Below are 19,608 nucleotides of genomic sequence, written 5' to 3'. Positions count from 1 at the left end.
TGAATTTAACATAGCATTTTACACTTCTTCAAAATTCTGAGAGTTATCCTGTAGCTTGACTCCTTTCAGTAAAGAAGTGGTTCAAAAGTGAATGGTAGAACACATGATAATTTCATTGATAAGGAATGGGGAGGGAAGAACTTATGATTTTTTTAAAGGAAGTGTTCTCGTTCCTCATTTAATTTCACTTACATTTGTATTTTAATGAAGATCATTGGAACTGACGTGCAAAAATGAGAAATGCAACATGTTAGAATTGGGAATATGTGGACAATATGGCTCTGATCAAGTGTACACTGGTATCTCTGATAATACCTAATATCTCTTCTTCCTCAGGTGAATGATATAGTGATGCTATTTCCTTCCCCTCTTTTTTCCCCCCCCATATCCACCTGAAATGTGCTGTGGTCATGCAGAGAAAAGTGTATTTATTGATGTAAAGGCTAATGCCTTGTCAGTAGTTACATATCCAGTTGTTTGAAAGGTTGCTAACCTTTATGTATGAGATGACTACAACCAGTTAACTTTATAAGAAACACAAAAAGATGTTTAAAACTTACCATCCTCACAACAACTGAAACGTGCTGTGTGGTGTGAATTAAGTTTTGGTAAAGCATTACATTTAGCTGCACACGTAAATAAACAAAACATTGTCTGTGCAACATAAGCATTCAAATTGTCCATCAGAATGTTGACAGGTTTAGTCATTGGTTACAGTTAATAAGAATCTTGGAGATCTGTTTGCCCAGATTATCTTAGGTATGTATTTGCCTTCCTTATTGACAGTAGTTTGTTTTGTTTCAGGATTCCACCTGCAGGAATGGAAACACATATACCTGTTCTCTTCCTTGATTTGAATGGTATGTTGTAATAGCAGATTAAGAAACCTGGTGAGGGGGTGTAGAAATTAGTTTGGATGAATAAATTGATGAACGAATGCATCTGAAATGTCTAAGAAATCGGAACAAGTCCTGGCAATGGCACTGTCTGATACGGCTTGTAAAATTATTTTTCTTCTGATTCTGTATGTTAGAACAATCTGTAGAGGTTTAAACAGCTAATTTAATGAAGAGTGCATTAGGACTACAATGGGTGTTTTGTTAGAGAATCTAAATCTCCCTTTAAAGGTATTTAGCTTTACATGTGAGAAGATTATTGTATATTCTTAGGACACAGATACACAGTGAGCAACAAGAGACTAGAGTTAGCACCACCTTCAAGGACTGTTTAGGAAACAAGTCTGTAAGTATAAAATTGGACATAAAGCAGGGGAGGATCCACAGGCCTTGTCACATCCAGTACGTCAGTGGGCTACTAGAGATGTTTATATAGGCAACATATTAATACCTGCTTTAGAAGCCACTGTTGGAAATCGATATACATTCTTTCCTTTATGCTCACAAGAAATTTTTTTTTGTTTTTTTCATTATCAGCAGAGATTAGCAGACAGAAGATCAAACAGGATATTTAAACAGATTGATGGATCATTGCGCAACTTTTTTTTTTTTGTTCAGCTAAAAGTCTAGTGTAGCTAGAACTGCTTTTCTCAATTTCAAGATTCCCTGGTACATCAGAAGTGATTTAACTAAGAGATAAACTGGTTAGGCTGACAGGTGGATAAATCAGAAATTTTCTGTCTGGGTAAGTTTATGTTATGAATAACTAGAAACAGTTTTGAATTCTGTTTAGGTTACATGAGAATGTGTTCAGGCTGAATCTTAGCCTAGTTTTACTTCCCTTCTTTTGTATGCTGAAATTGTCTTCAATATATTGCATAGTAATAAGATTAATCAGGATTAAAAGTGTCATGAAATATGGGTAGGACTTTATTACAGCTTTGTATTACAACTTTGCCTCTATATATTAATATCCTTTGGTATAAAACTATTTCATTCTTTGCACATTTGTTTCATTAGCTGATGACCTCAGTGCCAATGAACAACTTATAGGCCCCCATGCATCAGGAGTTAACTCAATACTACCAAAGGAGCATGGGAGTCCATTCTTTTATCTGCCGATCATAAAACACAGTGATGATGAGGTAAATTGTTAGCAAGCCTCCTTCTTGACAACTGCAGCTTATGTTAACACTTTCTTCAAATGTTTTATTTTCTACTTGTGTATATTTAATAACTACTATTACTATATTTTTGTCTTAGAAGTACCATCTATAGCTAGTGTTGCCTTTATTTTCTGGCCTATTTGTTTAAAAATTTAAGAGGATAATGACTTGCTAGCCCTTTTGCCTTAATTCAAATGTGATAAATCTTAGCTTTTCTTGGTAGAAGGGTAATTCATCTGCCTGACTCAAAACCCCTTCTTCTTTCCTCACTGCTTCATCATTCCTCTTGCAGGCTCTTGATTCTTCAGAGAAAACTACTTCATTTATTGTGCATGCTAGGCAAAGCATAATGTTTAAATAAAACTTTTTCCTTTGTAGTACACAATTACTTTTTTAAATATAAAGTTTGGGAATTTTTGGAAATGGATGGTTCTGAATCCATTTTGAAATTTCTTAACTCATTTCTTCCGCCTTCTGTGCCAACTCAGGCCATTGCTTAGGAGACCGTTTCCAGAAGAAATGGGATGCTGAAGTTGGGGAGAAGGCAGGGGGAAGGAAAAAGATGTTCTGCAGGATGGGAGCATGTTTATTTTTTATAGGCCTTTATAACCTAATCCAATACAGATAGAAGACTTGCCATTTAATTTGATAAACTTTTAATACAGTTGCAGTAGGATTTGTATTCCTTCCTTCAGTCTTGCTTCTGCTTTCCTCTCTGCCTCTTCTTTCTGAAGACTTCCTTCTGATGTGGTGTTTGCACGATGCAGGGATTGTGCTCACAGTTGTGTTCCCCAATATTTTAACACCTCTTTTATGCTTCTTCTGATAAATTCCTCACTATGAAAAGGAGGTTCGATGCCATTTTGTTCAATGACGCTTGTTTTTCTTTCGTTAAAGAATTGCTTTACTTCACGTTAAGTCACTGCAAATTATACCTTTTGTTAGAGTAATTGAGTTTTTGATTTCCCTTTTTCTTCCTCCATTTTGCTTGTCTGCATAGGTTTCAGCCACTGCTGCTTGGGACTCTTCTGTCCATGATTCAGTGCACCTGAATAGGGTAACTCCTCAAAATGAGAGAATTTACTTGATAGTGAAGACTACTGTGCAGCTCAGCCATCCTGCTGCAATGGAACTGGTATTACGCAAAAGGATTGCAGCCAATATTTATAACAAGCAGGTAGGAACTTAATATGTTATTATTATTAACTTCGTTTGATATCCTTAATTTTAGGAAAGTGTTTTCGTAGCTGCTTGCTTCGTTTTGTGTAAGTTTGGTCCGTCCAGTTCTTATGAAAGACAAATGAAAAATCGATTATTATAGGTTGCAGTGAAGCTGTGCACTTCTGGTAAATCCCTTTGAACTGTCGATTTTTTAACCTGATTGTGTTCAGAGTGTAACAGGTGCTACTTTTGGAACAAAAACGGAGTTTACCTTCTTGTCTATACAACTTGAAATGTTATCTAGGGTCACTGCAGCCACTCTATTCCTGAAAACATCTTTGGCGCCTTCAAATGTTCAGTGTAAACACAATATATCTTTTTTTTCTTCGCTACTTTGTCTGTTAATTACAAACTAGGCTTGTTTCCCACCACTACCCAAATGTATATATTCTTTATCTACTTTTACATGATGATCTGTGATAGGGCATTTGCTTTGGCTACACGAGTGGTTGTTGTTCCCCTTGCTCTGCTGCTTCATGGGTTTAGACAATGAGATGCGCTCTGAAATTATGTCCCTTTCTGTTTTCCAAGCGATTGAGACCAAGAGCATATTTCAGAATTGCTTCAGATTTTGCAGTGCGGGGGGAGCACAAAATGGCTATTGTACTACTAAGCAACTTACTAAGCAGCTGAATTCCATGCCTTTTTTTATTTGTTGTATTGTCCTTTGCTAGTTTTGTTCGTCTAAAATGCCTTACCTAGGTGAAAGCTATGTTTACAGTTAGTGATGTAAGGGCTAACTAACCTGGTAATGAAGCATGCTAAGCTCATGATTACAACAGTGAAACCTCTGGTTACGATTTCAGTTATGGATTGAAAGCAGATTTGTGCTTTGTATTGCAGAAGGAATTTTCTACCTGTTTGAACAGGTGGCTGACAAAATGAGAAATGTTGGTATCTGTATATTAGGGACTTCTTACAGCCATAGTTTCTCAGTTACGAGTTATTACATGAGGATAGAGCATCAGTGTAAAATGGGAGAAAAATTTTACTGATTGAACTTAGTAGCATTGTTTACTGAGCGCAGGGCTGTAAAGAGCACTTAAAGGTTCATCAATGCTAAAAAGAAAATTACCATCCTGAAAATGTGCTTTTGTGGTAAAATAAATTTTTGCATTAAAACCTTTTCTTTCTTAGAATGTCATAAATAATCATTGTCAAAACAATAATTGAAAATTGCTTTGTTTCTAGAGTTTTACCCAGAGCTTGAAAAGGAGGATATCCTTGAAAAATATATATTATGCCTGTGGAGTGACCTATGAAATAGTATCCAATATACCAAAGGTAAATTATCATAGCATTATAGATTGGTTTGGGTTGGAAGGGACCTTAAAGATCATCTAGTTCCAACCCCTCTGCCATGGGCAGGGACACCTCCCACTAGACCAGGCTGCTCAAAGCCCCATCCAGCCTGGCCTTGAACACCTCCAGGGATGGGGCATCCACAGCTTCTCTGGGCAACCTGTTCCAGTGTCTCACGCCCTCACAGTGAAGAATTTCTTCCTAATATCCAATCTAAATCGACCCTCTTTCAATTTAAAACCTTTACCCCTCGTCCCATTGCTACACTCTCTGATAAAGAGTCCCTCCCCGTCTTTCCTGTAGGCCCCCTTTAAGTACTGGAAGGCCGCTATAAGGTTTCCCCAGAGCCTTTTCTTCTCCAGGCTGAACAGCCCCAACTCTCTCAGCCTGTCCTTATACAGGAGATGCTCCAGCCCTTTGATCATCTTTGTGGCCCTCCTCTGGACCCGCTCCAACAGGTGCATGTCCTTCTTGTGTTGGGGGCTCCAGAGCTGGATGCAATACTCCAGGTGGGGTCTCAGAGCAGAATAGAGGGGGAGAATCACCTCCCTTGCTGTGCTGGCCACGCTTCTTTTGATGCAGCCCAGGATGTGGTTGATTTTCTGGCCTGCAAGCGCACATTGCTGGGTCATGTTGAGCTGCTCATCAGCCAACACCCCCAAGTCCTTCTCCTCAGGGCTGCTCTCCATTCTCCGTCCATTCTCCACCCAGCCTGTATTTGTGCTTGCGATTGCCCTGACCCTTGTGCAGGACCCTGTGCTTGGTCTTGTTGAACTTCATGAGGTTGCATATTGCTGTAGTAAATTCACTGAAAGGAATAGGATGACCAACTGCAGTGGGTGATACTGATTGGGAAGTAAATGTCCTGCTTTGCTAAGAGGAGGCAGCTTGCCAAAGTGAGTGTATATCCTGAAGTTCAGTGGTGAGATCGTGTTTTTCTTCAAACAGCTGAAAACTAGGGATTTTATTTTCTCTTCTACTGTGTTTGACAGTTCTTGTAGTAGAGCTATTTTTAAAAGCATGTTAGTGTCTACAGAGAGAATATTGAGGGTATTCAGAGGGATGTTCAGGTCAGTGAAAGCAGGAATATAAATTGCTTTTTATAGAAGAAGCTTGTACAAATTGTAAATCTGCTATAAAATTTATCTTAAAGGTAAAAAAATCTGGACAAATGTGAATAGCCTTCTAACTGTGTAATTGTCACTTTTGTGTAGTAGTACTTGAAATTTAAACTCTAGGGAAATCACACAGAGTATCTAAGATTTGGGAAGGAAGTTGCATTTACTTGCCTAGGAAGTGGTCATTAGTTAATCCTTAATGTATGTGATTTCAGGTTACATATGCATTTTTTCTAGAAGTACATTGACTACAGAAAATGTGCAAAACTTCTCCCAAGCACGACCTCTTCTTAGTTCAGCATTATTTGCGTCTGTGTTGAAAAGTTCTGAATCATTGATTAGGATTAGGATTACTGACTGAATTGAGGATTATTGGTTCAAATTAATTCCTGGATTGAGATGGTCTACAGAAGTGAATTAATACATTAAAAGCAATAAGCTTTAATTCTTAAAAACGTCAATAGTGTAACTTGTCATTTAGGCTACAGAAGAAATTGAGGATCGTGAGACCTTAGCACTGATGGCCGCAAGGAGTGAGAATGAGGGCACGTCGGATGGTGAAACGTACATTGAAAAATACACGCGTGGTGTGCTGCAAGTGGAGAACATTTTGAGCCTTGAACGACTGAGACAGGCAAGGAAAAGGCACTTCTTGCACCTTCTGAACTGGAATTCAAGTAGAGATGATTGAACTTTTAAAAATATTAAGTGTTGGTTGTTTTTTATTTTGGGTTATTTTTAGAGAACATTGGATGGGTAAATGTAAGGCTGAGTTACATCTGTGAAATACAGAATTCCAATAGCAGTGGGTCTAGTAACTATAGCTGGCAAGGGTGTAGTATGCAGAACCCGAACAGGCAAAGGCCAAAGAATGCGTTTCAGAAACAAATTTTATTGGTTATGTGTGCGAATTAAGATTTGTATGCAAGCCCTGCTTGAAAGAAGTGTCTATCCTGCTTGATCATTTCTCCTGAGGAGACCATGGCATCGTTCTTACTGTGTTCTTTTTTTGCACAGGCAGTCACAGTCAAAGAGGCACTCTCCACCAAAGCGAGAAACATCCGCAGAAGCATCAGCACTCCGAATGTCCACAATGTAAGGACCCTTTATCCGCGGGTTACTTAATACTAATGGGGTGCTGTTTGTGTGCTGTTGTAATGCTTGCGCAATGTGATGCGCTAATGGTTATTCTGAGGTAGGACTAACCAGTCGCTCAGAGCCGCTCCCCACCACTGTCCATCCTAAGAGATAACAAAGTTGACAGGGAAGTGGGAGGTTGTTTGAAACTCTTCTCCCTTTATAAGGATATTTGTTTTGGAAGAGGTTTAGGATGACAACTGCCCTGATCCAGATTACTTTTACTTTAAAGTCCCTTTATATTTTTTCATTGCGTAAGGGATACTTTCCATTTTCTGTGCATTTTATGTGTTCTCCTGTCACCCACTCATACAGCACAAACATAGCTGTCCTTTTAACTAATGTTAGCTGAAAAGGTAACAGAAAAGTTGCTAGTACTTAAATGATCACAGTAGTTCCTGAAGACGCATTTCAGAAACAAAAGGTAGGCATTTTGTCATTCTGCCTGTTGGTGTTCTGTAGGTGTCCTGTAGCCGACTAGATCTTTCTGCCTGTGATGAAGATGATAAGGTATGTAAATGTGACAACAAAAGGCACACGTTCTTCGATATTTTTTTTCTCCCTCTTTGAAGCAAGATGTATTTGAGAATAAAAAATAGGAAAACAGTTTTTTTTAATGGTGTCTTTATATATTATATCTTCAAAATGCTGCACTAATTACATATTTCTAATTAAACCTTCTTGTCCTTCTCTGCTCTTCATATTAGAATTGTGGAAACTGATATTTAAGAAGGGGGAAGTTATGGCAAAACTTAATATACTTCACTGAAAAACTAATTAGCTTCTAAACAATCCATTTGTGTGAGATAGAAAATTGTCTTAAGTCAATAACTTGACATTCCTTGGTTTTTTGTTTTTTATTAAAAAAAACCCTACCTTTGAGTTTACCTGTTAATTTTTCCATGTTTGCCTGTATCAGCATGCATATTTGTGTATTTTTGTTTCTTAGGGTTGGTCTGAAAGTCACCTAGATATATCTGACTGTTCTTCCAGTTACCAAGATGTATCATGCTATGGTACTTTACCCAGGGAGTCACCTCGCAAAAGCAAAGATGGCAGTGGTGAGACTTTAAAGTATATCCGTAATGACAGTGTTTGTGGGTTTTTAATTACTGCGTTGAACTAAAAATTAAATTCTCAGTGCCGCTCTTCTACTAAATGCATCATCCAGCTTCTTGCTTTAGCAGCTGAACATAATCTGGAAGTAGGGGAGAAAGGGAGAAATTCACGAAGACATCCAGGAAAGGATGGGAAGTTGGGGTTGTCCAAAAAACTTAAGAGGAGGGCAGAAGAACAAGCTAAATGTGAATCAAAACAGTAGAAGGAAAGAAAAAAACAAACAAACAAAACCCAAAGCAAAAACCAACCAACCAAACAAAAAGGAGCAGCTGTTATTTTATGAATTTGAAAATGAAAATGCTTTTGTTGACGTGGGAAGGGTCCTTTTGCAGGTTCTTTACCTGATATGGATATTTGCTCTGCCATGTCGGTGTGTCACAGGTGCCTTATTTTCTTCAGGTCAAATTGTAACACACTCTTCTTGATCAGGCAATACAGGTAGAGCTGTGGCTGCAATAAAGTGGGGCTGAGAGTTTATTCATTGTTTCCTTGTCTATAATTTCCTTTTTTTTATCATCCTGGTGGTGCAGCATTCCTGGTTTGGTTCCAGGGCAGAGTTGCAGTGTTGCGGGCAGAGGTCAGGGGAGGCACAGGAAGCAGAAAGCTCTCAGTTCCAGTTTCAAGGACACATCCCACTCTTTTTATGACTGAGAAAAGGAGAAAATATTGGAGCCTCAGAATGGAGGGGGCAGATACTGCTATTCTCTGCTTTTCCTCTGTTTCCAGGCGTCTCTGAGGGGCGTAATCTCCCTTCACTGAGCTCTGCATTATCTCATGCTTCGCTGGTGGTTGGATACTAAAATATTGACGTTCTTCTGTAGTCAGCAACTTGCCAAATGCATGGTTTAACCTTCAGTTATTTTCAATTATGCTCTTGCATTCAAGATACGAAGCACTGTAATACAGTATTTTTCTTTTTCACCCAGGTGTTGTAGCAGAGAATTCCCATGCTTTAATGGCCAGCCCTTTTAAAGCATTTTCTCCTCAGCCACCAAAGTTTTTCAAGCCCTTAATGCCAGTGAAAGAGGAACATAAAAGGAAGACCCCACTTGAAAGCCGACCTCTGCTTAGTCAAGAGGTAATCTTTGAAAACCACCTGTTGTTTTTTTTTTAAAGGAGATCGAGTGATTTCGAGTACTTGGCAGATCACTTGCAGCATGCATATGTTGCAATAGAATTTTCTAATTCTCTAGTAAAATTAATCAGGTTGTTCTTTGTATGCGGTGGGGTTTTGGTGTTTGTTTTTTACCTGAAACACTGGGGGGTTTTTTTCACTTCTTGGTAAGTATTCTCCTTTACAGGATACTTCTGTTCTATTTTAAACTAACAGTAACCTGCGTATTTTTTTTTCTCCAGCAAGATGTTGGTGTGTTTTTTCATAGATAAAACATAATTCTGTGAAACAGTGATCTAGGGTGGTTTAAATCCTGACCTTTATTCCTCAACCTAAAACTCTACTGGGAGAAGCGCATGAGTTTCTCTACCTATTAACTTGAATTTTGAAGTATGTGTGGCCAGCGTGGGCGTTTCGCTTTCATCGTGTCTTAACGCCTTTCTAACTTGCACGTGTTTAGCGCTGTGGTCAGAGTTGTGGTTTGTGTGATGTGTTGCGTGTCTTAACCTTTGCAGAGCATGCCTTCATCTCAGGTGCATTGCGCTGGCGGCGTTGTGCCCTCGGGAAGCAATGCCAGCAGCATGCCCGTAGAAAGCAATAGCCTACCTAAGGAAAAGATTGTAAGTTTTGGAGCAGTTCCCGTTACGAGGCCTGGTGGTGGGCTTAGGGCCGTTGGTGGTGGGCTTAAGGCACTCACGCTACTGCAGCAGAAAAAAGGTGTAATGTGGAAATAACCGCTCGTGATTAATGCTTATAATGAACAGTTGCCTTCCTGGCTTGCAAACGCTGTCATTGGAACTAACTCAATTGGGGTTTTGCATTTTGTTTTGTTTTGGGGTTTGTTTGTGGGGTTTTTTTAACGTTCATATGTGATTTGTCTTCTGGGGTGGGCGGGAGAGGGGAGGCTTCAGTTTTTACAGGGCACAAATGATCAGGTAAAGGGTGGTTTAGTGAACCGTGTTGTTGTCACTCTAATATACCTTGTATGTTACCCAGATTTTGTGACTATACCCCAGAGTAAATGGAATGATCCCCTTTGGTGTAAGTAACCGTGCATTTAGGTGTCGGTACACTATAAAAAGCTTCTCATTGCCTGATGTGGAAGTAATATGACTAAAATCAAATTGCCGCTCTTAATTAACCTGCAGCCTGTCTTCATCATAATTCAGGTGGTGAATTGAGGTGGAGGGCTTTCATTTTAATCTTCACCTGCCAAATCTTTTTCTCACTGCTGCTTCAACAAAAAGTGTATCCTCATTTCCGCTGTATGATGGATTCAGTTTTTGGGCTGTGGAACATGGCTGTAAATACTTGCTTTAATCAGAGCTTTAGATTTAAAATTCAGAATCTTCAAACTGTTTCTTGTAATTATTATATTATAGACCTCTTTTACAACAAAGTGCTAGTGGTGGATTCTTCCTATTCAGCAGTTATTTTCATTCCTACCATATAGCTAAGCTATTAAAAAGTCTGTTCTGGATTTCTAATGCTATTTTGTAGGTTGTTATACCAAAGTATCCTGAGTGTTCTGGTGTATGCATTTGAAGCTTGGCTGCTGGTTTTGGGTAGCAGCTGTTTTATTCTCAATCATGTTAGTTTTCCATAAGTTAGCTGACATGCTGACTCACACTGACTCACTGATACAAATAGCTTGAAGTTGTTTGGAAGACAAAATCTTCTAGTGGGTTGAAAAACATCCCCTGGAAACTAAATTGTTACCAAATTTTCCATAGCAACTTTGTGGAAGTTTTAATCCCTTGAGTAAAAACAGGGTCCCACCCCATGCATGCCCTGAATTAACCCAGGCATTTGCCTGTGCTGCTTTCCAAAGATAAACAGAAGCTTTCAGAGATGGAAAAGGGCAACATCCTGTACCAGGCTTTTCCAATTAGAATGGAACTAATTCACTGAACACTGTAAACCTGCTGTAGCCAACAGGGCCCTGGAAAGAGCTGCGCTTTCAGTTGTCAGCTGCTTGCTGCTGCCCTTGCATTGACTTCTCCTTTGCATCAACGTAGCTTTTTGTTCAATTGCACACAGTAAGTCAGGTCAAGGGAACTGGTCTATCCAGCTGATAGCTATGCTACCACGGAGTTATATTTCGTTTGGATCTATTGCCCTGTCTGATCACCTTATAGACACTTGACGCTTGGGAGGCAGGCAAGAACCAGCAGCCACTGCTGGGGAGGAGGTTGAGACGGCTGCTTTGTGTAGCCCTGACAGCTTATGGCGCTGGGTTTATCAAATGGTGGCTTCTGGGAGTTTTTATCACTTTAGGAAGGAAGCCTCTGTAAGATGTAGGCTTCCCAGGCTACCCCTCGGTTTTTCCGAGCTGGAGCAAGTCTATGTTTTAACTGGGCTGGAGTATGTATTTCACACATTTGGATCAATAGTGCTCTCAGAATGAGTTCAGGGGTTATACTGGGGCAGAGTCACGGGTTATGGCTCCATGTGAAACTTCAGCTGTCTGCTCCTCTGTATTTGATTCAAAGTAAAGTTTTCACATTGTTAATCAATACTGTTAATGATCACTTGAAGGTACAGAGCCTCATACTCCTAGTTAATCACTGGATGATTGGTGTCGCTTCAGGTGTGATGCTCACTTGCATCTTACAGCACGTATAAAATGCCATAGAAGTAAAGTGACTAAACACACAGGAAGCTACTAATATTAACTAGATTAATGTTCTGCATCTAAGTAGGCCTAAGAATGATATTTGACCTCTTATGTTTCTCTGGGGTCTGTTCTTAACTTTTCTTGAGTATTCAAAACACATCTGTCAAAGGAAGAAAAAAACCAACCAGCAGTTACCAAAAAATATTTTTATTCAATTGGCCTGAAATAGAGTATTCAACATAAAGTTTCAGGCAGTATTTCCACATGCGTTTAATATTGCGACTGTTTCAAAACAGCATGACATAAGGGCATGTTCTATATAATAGGCAAGTACAGTGGAATATGTTAAGGTCAGGTGAAATGTTTTCATATTGAGTGTATTTGAATACTGCCCATAATTAACATGTCTAAGGGGGGTTTGGCTAAGAGCAAGTCCCCCTAGTGGGCGATGAAAATTGAAGCACCAGTGGGGCAACCACTAAATAAGTATTACTGATTTTTAAATTAGTAAAATAGGAACTAGCATCTTGAGAGGTATAATTTGGGGATTTGAAAACTTGTATACTCTTAACTACACAGTATGTTTGTTACAAAGCAGGTTTAGGGAATCTGCCCTTTAGGAAGGGCTGCAAAGATGATTAGGGGAATGGGACATCTCTCCTATGAAGAAAGTCTGAGGGACTTTGGTCTTTTTAGTCTGGAAAAAAGACAACTGAGGGGGGGATCTTACCAATGCTTATAAATCCTTAAAGGCTGGGTGCCAGGAGGATGGGGCCAGGCTCTTCTCAGTGGTGCCCAGTGACAGGACAAGAGGTAACGGGCACAAATTTGAGCACAGGAAGTTCCATCTAAACATGAGGAGGAACTTCTTTACTTTGAGGGTGGCAGAGCACTGGAACAGGCTGCCCAGGGAGGTGGTGGAGTCTCCGTCTCTGGAGACATTCAAAACCCGCCTGGACGCGTTCCTGTGCAACCTGCTCTAGGTGACCCTGCTCTGGCAGGGGGTTGGACTAGGTGATCTCCAGAGGTCCCTTCCCTGTTGTTCCGTGATTCTGTGCTCTGTGTTCTTGCTTTCTTTGCTTCTGTTATTGCAAAATCTTGATGTATAGTCTGTGTCCTTAGTTCTTGCTGGCACATTCTTACTGTTATCAATTCTTAAATCTGTTTTTCATTATAGTCCTTCTGTTACTTCCCAGGGAAGTGGCTGCAGTTTCTTTACCAATTTTTCAAGGATTTTATCTTCATTTCTGCCAATAGCCTGGGCAATACAAGGCAGCTTCCCTCTTTTTTTTTCCCCCCACATCTTACATCCACAGGAATTTGAAGAAGCCTGAAATTGCTTTGTTTCCATTGGGGAGCTCAAGAGGAGAGCTTTGAAAGGAAATGTTTTTTGTCCCCACAAGGGCACAAGGGGCACCTTTTGTCTGTCACAAGGTGATGTCTCGTCACCTGTTTGCAGCATTATTCACAACCCACATTCTAGCAATAAGACTGCTTCTCTGTACCTTAGCTTTTGTATCTACAATGATAGATAACCCTGAAATGGCGCATGACTGGCAATGCGGTTACTTGTTTGACTTTTCCTAATCGAGTCACCAGTGTCTGTAGAGCCATTTCTCAGTTACAGTGCCTGTTACCCAGCCCGATTCTGAACAGGGACCCTGTGTGTACTAAGATTACTTTTTTTTTCAGTCAAATGAGGAATCTTGCAGGATTTGAAGGAGAAACAAAGAACTCTTATAAAAATGCCTTTTCCTTTCAAGTGGATGTTTAGCAAGTATCGACTAGAAATACTTCCTTCATGAAATGTTTATCGGTTTGGAGTTTGTGTAATATCTTAAACCCACTGTATTTGATAAACACTACAGTTTGTAATATTTTAAAAGCAACAAACTACAAGGTTCTGCATAGAGCAAAACTTATTTTGGCATAAGTAATAAGGGTGAAAGGGAAGGAGTAAGAAGAATAATTGAGAAAAGGTCCCTCAGAGATGAACAACAGGTACACTCCAGTATGCAAAAAAGATGCTTTGCATAATGTTTTAGTTTGGAAGGCTTGGAATGGTATTCATAGTCTCAATAAAGTGGATATGAATTTTGTCGTTTACTTCTAAAGGGACCACCTGGAGATTTCAGATGTAAAGAACAAGATTTTTCAATAATATAAATAATTTTTAATAGTCTTATGTGACATTTCCTGGCACTGTCACTCGTCTGCAGAGAAATAAATAATGGCAAAGTGAAGCCTTCATCCAAATTCTGTATGAGAAATAAGCTCTGAAGCAAACCTGTAAAAACTAGTAAGCAAAGGATGCCAAGCCTTTACTTGATCAAATATTAATAATCTGAAATCTGGTTGGATTTTTTAGATATACTTAGACAAGCTGAGGTATCTTCTTCAGATACTGATTACTCTTCCAACAAAACTTTAATATTAATTGGAAATCTTGATTCAGCTGAAGAGGCCATTCTGCATGGGTAATATCACTGAATTATATCTGCGATGAGCTTGAACATGGTGGGAATGAAAATGAGACCTTGTTATAGATAAGGTCCATAGCAAGTAGCGATCACTTCAAAAAATGCAGGATAAAAGAAAAGTGAAGAAGTCATTTTGACCATCTTTACAGTTCTGTTTTTTTTAAAAATCAAACAAACAAAAACTGGAAAAAAAAACCACCTCCAGGTTAGGAGAAGGATCTTGTCACATAAGCATGTGCTTCCTAATATATACCTACAGAGATGTTTTAGTTAATTGCGCTGCTGATTGGGGCAGGGGAACGGGTCAGAAATGGCTTAGAGAAGGCCAGCATACTCAATGCCTTCTTTATGTCAGTCTTTATCTGTAAAACTAACTTCAGGAACACAAGCCCCTGAGACCTATGTGAAAGCGTGGAACAAAGAAGACTTACCCTTGGTAGAGGACCACCAGGTTGGGGAGCACTTAAACAAACTGCATGTTTGTTCAAGTAAACATATGCATGAGTGCTGAGGGAGCTGGCTGATGTTATTGCAAGGCTACTCTCAATTATCTTTGAATATCATAGCAATTGGGAGAGAGGTACCTGAAGACTGGAAAAGAGCAAATATCACTCTTGTCTTCAAGAAGGACAAAAAAGAAAGATTCCTCTAACTACAGACTGTCAGCCTCGCTTCTGTCTCTGTGAAGGTGATGGAGAAAATCCTCCTTGAAAGCATTTCCAAACCCATGAAGGACAAGGAGGTGACTGGGAGTAGTCAGCATGGATTCACAAAGGGGAAATCATGCTTGACCAACCCCAGATGCCTTCTACAATAAGGTGACTAGCTTGGTGGATGAGGAGAGAGGAGAGGATGTTGTCTACCTTGACTTTAGTAAAGCCTTTGACACTGTCTCCTGTAACATTATTACAGATGGGCTGACAAAGTACAGGTTAGATAGGTGGACAGTGAAGTGGATTCAAAACTGGTTGAACGACTGGGCCCAGAGGGTTGTGATCAGAGCTGCAAAGTCTTAACAAGCGGTATACTCCAGGCCTCAGTACTGGGACCAGTACTGTTCAATGCCTTCATTAATGGCCTGGGTGATTGGATAGAGTGCACCCTCGGCAAGCTCACAGATGATACGAGACTGGGAGAAGCAGCTGATACTCCAGAGGGTTGTGCTACTATTCAGAGGGACCTCAACAAGTTGGAGAACAGGGCAGAGAGGAATCTCATGAAGTTCAACAAGGGGAAATGCAAAGTCTTGCATCTGGTGAGGAATAACACCAGGCACCAATATATTTTGGGGGCTGACTGTCTGGAGAGCAGCTTTGCCTAGAAGTACCTTGGGGTCCTTCTGGACAACGAGCTGGCCATGAGCCAGCAACGCAACCTTGTGGCAGAGAAGACCAACAGTATACTGGACATTGCCAGCATGTTGAAGGAGGTGATACTTGCTCTTTACTCAGTGCTAGTGAGGCCATAGCTGGAGTATTGTGTCTGGTTCTGGGCTCCCCAGCACAAGAAAGATAAGGAATTACTGAAGTGAGTCCAGTGCAGGGTTACAAAAGGTGATTAATGGCTTGGAGCATCTGACGTCTGAGGAGAGGCTTGGAAAGCCAGGACTGCTTAGCCTGGAGGAGACCAGGCTCTGGGGCATCCTGACAAGGTGGACTTTTCATGTTGTGAGCTTTCCTTATGCCAAACTTTAATTGCTTTATATTTTCTGAACTATACAGAATTTATCTTTATTTTCTAAAAATTAAGTAGCTCAGTGTAGCCAGGATACGTTCCCAGCAGGTCTTTTCAGAGGTGTCTTCCATTCTTCAATTAAAGAATATTAAAGTTATATATTTCTCAATGTTCAGAAAGGAAAAAAAATCAAGGAAGATTAGTTTATTTTGAAAACTTTACTGTTGTAGGTTCCTAATCCCATGCAACCCTCTCTTCTTTTGCAGGACTCCGAGGAGGAAGACAGTGAGTTGGAGGCCATTAATAAGAAGCTGATAAGTCCACAAAGTTTTCAAAATTTCCGGCCTTACGTACCGGAGGAGTTTGCTGACTTCAGTGTTTACAATGCTAGCCTGGAGAACAGGGAATGGTTTTCTTCCAAATCAGACTTTATGAGTTCACGTGTTCTTGAGAAAGAGGTATCCCGCAGCCCCACCACTAGCAGTATTACTAGTGGCTACTTCTCCCACAGTGCCTCTAACGCCACTCTGTCTGACATGCTTGTTCCCTGTAGTGATAGCACAGACCAGCTAGCCAGTCACACGAAGGAGCTGGACTCTAATGATCCCTCAGGGTCATCTCTTGCACATGATTTAAGATCTTCTTCGAACAAGGAGTGTCAAGAGTCAGAAAAGGAGTTAGCAAGAGAAAAGTTACCTGTGTTACCACTGAAAGAAAACAGTGCCTTAACAGAACAAGTACCACTGTCCCTCGATGCCACTGACAGAGACTCTCAGCAGTTACCCGGAGCTGGATCACTTTTGGCTTTAAGTTCCTCGGATGGCAAAAATACCTGTCGTACAATTGAATTTTCAGCGCGTGAAGCAACAGTTGAGCACACGACGGACATTCTGGAAGATCACTCCTTTACAGAGTTCATGGGCGTCGAAGACGGAAAGGACTTTGACCATTCGACAGCTCCGCAGTCGTGTTCCCTTGTGTCCTCTAACGGAGTGAGCGCCTCGGAGTTACCCCGAGGTGCTGGCAAGGAGCAGAGCATGTGTGTGGGCCGGCTGAGCCCTGCAGCAGCAGCGGGCGACCGGCTTGCGGACGCCGTGGAAAGCCCTTTTTGTTCTGTACTGCTAAAAGAGACTGCAGACCGTGAGACTTACCCTGGTACTTCCATAGACGATTTTATTGGGAAGGACCACTTGGATGGTTCCGATTGTGAAGAAGGTGCTTCCGCAGATCAAGCCCACGTCTTGCCTAGCTGGGTGGCCGTGGGTGAACAAGTCTGTGTTGGAAGTAATAAGATGGGCACAGTGCGATACGTTGGAACGGTGGATTTTTCGGCTGGAATCTGGGTTGGAGTTGAACTAAATGTTCAGCTGGGTAAGGCTAAATCTGCTCTGGGTTATCGATGCAGCTAGCGTGATCTATTTTTAAAGTCGCACCACAATCATACGCTGTTCAGTCCTGGGAAGTACCTCCAACTTCATGTAAGCTTGGTATCTGGTACACCCAGTTCCAGGCTTTCTGCTTATAGGGATGCTTTAATTAATTTTTAACTGTCTTAAAGGCCTGTTCTTCTAGCTCTATGCAGAATAATGTTTTTGCATGTTGTGGTAGTTCCCGTTGGTACCCATCTATTTTTATAGGTCAGAAAAGCAAAGCCTGAAATTCGGCAGGTTTTGGTTTTTTGGGTTTTTTTGTGGGTTTTTTTTTTTTTTTTTAATCAACGTGCAGGTTCGTGGGCAGTACTAACGATAGACATCACTCGTCAAATAGGTTTGCTCTCTGTAGCTTTCAGAGATTATTCTTTTTCCACTGAGGGAAGCTTAATTACAGAGCACAGGTTTTTGGGTTTTCTTTAACTTGAATTCGGTGGGATCAGAAGTCAGTGCTCTGCTAGTGTTAAAAGATTCCTACAGAAACGTTTCAGATCTTTTAAAAAACTAGAAATATCCCTGGTGTTTCAGTTTTAAGCTTTGTAAGCAATTGGTTTTGAGGATAGCTTAGTTTGTAAAGCGAACAAATGTTTGCCTTTTTAAACTGTTAGTTAACAAAGTAATATTTTTAGGAAATCACCATTTTGGTCACAATTCAAGTCCTCCCTTTCCAGGTTTTGCTCTCCCTAGTGTATGGTACGCATCTGGCTTCACCACTCGGCGTTACATTGACCATTTGAGGGGTAGCCAAAGATTGTTGAAGCCACTTCAACACTATGATTGTATGTGCTGATGGAAGTACCAACAATTAATTCTGTGCGTTTCTTTTCATTGAAGGGAAGCACGACGGAACTGTAAAAGGCAGAGAGTACTTCCACTGCAAACCACGACACGGTGTCTTTGTTCGTCCTGGGCGCCTCAGCAAAGCACCAGCTTCCGCAAGGAAATGGAGCAGCACTTCACGGTCTCAGGCATCTTCTGCTCCGGAGAAACGGAAAAGTTCCGTGCTTCAAGGCTCATCATCCACCCCTAAAGCAGGAGGAGAAGTCCTTTGCCATTCAGGAGATGCAGCGGCTTCTGCTTTTTCTAGGAAACAGGAAAACAGGAAATCTTGGATTAACTAAACTGCAGTATTTTTGCACTTACTACACGCATCACTGTGTAGAAAACTTTTATGGATTTTTTGAAGCTATTGAACATTTTAATCTGTCCATACGGAATGTGTATTCTCTAGAGTCCTTGACTTAATTCTCTAATTTTTTATAAATAATATATATATTATATATATATATGAATGTGTATCTATAGTTTGTCTGCCAGTGAGCAGATATGGCTGCACACTAAAATACAGTTAAAGCTGATCTGTAGATAACTGAGGTACTGGACTATTTGCTACGCAACAACTTGGGAGATATATTTTAAACAACAAAAAATATTTTATTGGGGGAAAAAACAGGATGTAAATCCGTATTTGGAAAAAAAAAAAAGAGCTACGGTTTGCTGTTCTTAATTACCAAAGAACTTGTTTTCAACTGACACATTTGCTGTTTATATCTTTCTATTGTAAATGTTTTAACTGATAACTTGGTGCCATGTTTCTTTTAGTCACTGGGCACCGTGCAGCCTTATGTTCCGTGTTTAAGCACACTGAAATATCCAACTGCTTCGTATATTTTGTCTTCCTAGAGGCCTGCCACTGTGCTGACTTGGCGTTCGATTGAAATGACTAACAATGCCTGAAGCTATATGTCTGGCAGTTCATAGGTTAACAGAAGCCAGCCGGGCAGTTTGACTGCAGAACCAGTATTACTGCAAGGGTGTGAGAGGACAACGTTTTTTGCAGGGTGGGGGGGGGTGGTGGGAGGGTGTTGGGTTTTTTGGGTGTTGCCGGGGGGAGATGGGGAAACAAAGAAGCAGTAAATGGATCATGACTGCAAACTTTGCACTTGTTACTTGCTGGTTATTATCAAGATGAAATAGAACCTGCTAAAGTAATTTTAATCTGTAAAGTTTATTTTAATAACGGGAATGATGGAGGGATTTGTGTCTGGTGCTCATGAATTCCGAAGAAGGTTGTTCCATGTGTAGATACTGTAGATGCCTGTACAAGCGTTCTGGACATTTGTAAAGTAACACGGTAAAAAATGAGTGAAGTGAATGGCCTGCTGTATCTGTTCTTCTTTGTTTCCTAGCAAGTGAATGATTGCGATACCTGGGACCTTACTGAAAAGCTGCTGTTCTTTCTTTGATTGTTGTGTACAGTGAGCGGACTCTCGTATTTTACTATTTACTGTAAAGAACTGTAATTTATATACTGCCATACTGTATTTAATTGGT

General features: G+C 40.4%; 1 protein-coding gene across 10 annotated transcripts in view; it reads left to right on the top strand.

Annotated features, from left to right (window-relative positions):
- The window catches only part of KIF13A (kinesin family member 13A), a 118,633-nt gene extending 99,529 nt beyond the window's left edge, over positions 1-19,104 (top strand). For 8 of the 10 annotated variants that reach the window (XM_054190506.1, XM_054190509.1, XM_054190513.1 and 5 more), the window contains 11 exons: positions 805-860; positions 1,917-2,041; positions 3,063-3,239; positions 4,475-4,567; positions 6,185-6,337; positions 6,721-6,798; positions 7,303-7,350; positions 7,790-7,901; positions 8,886-9,037; positions 16,111-17,215; positions 18,109-19,104. In XM_054190506.1, coding sequence (XP_054046481.1) covers positions 805-860; positions 1,917-2,041; positions 3,063-3,239; positions 4,475-4,567; positions 6,185-6,337; positions 6,721-6,798; positions 7,303-7,350; positions 7,790-7,901; positions 8,886-9,037; positions 16,111-17,215; positions 18,109-18,395 — 2,386 coding nt within the window. In that variant the 3' untranslated portion in view covers positions 18,396-19,104. Of the gene's footprint in view, positions 1-804; positions 861-1,916; positions 2,042-3,062; positions 3,240-4,474; positions 4,568-6,184; positions 6,338-6,720; positions 6,799-7,302; positions 7,351-7,789; positions 7,902-8,885; positions 9,038-9,588; positions 9,694-10,069; positions 10,115-16,110; positions 17,216-18,108 lie in introns of those variants that run through there. The other 2 variants (XM_054190512.1, XM_054190511.1) reach the window with 2 other exon arrangements.
- Positions 19,105-19,608: the final 504 nt, after the last annotated feature.

The sequence above is a fragment of the Rissa tridactyla genome, chromosome 2 (genome assembly GCF_028500815.1).
Source record: "Rissa tridactyla isolate bRisTri1 chromosome 2, bRisTri1.patW.cur.20221130, whole genome shotgun sequence".
In the NCBI taxonomy this organism is placed as follows: Eukaryota; Metazoa; Chordata; class Aves; order Charadriiformes; family Laridae; genus Rissa; species Rissa tridactyla.
Note: the sequence above shows the minus strand (reverse complement) of the source record. Positions and strands in the feature narration are given on the sequence as shown.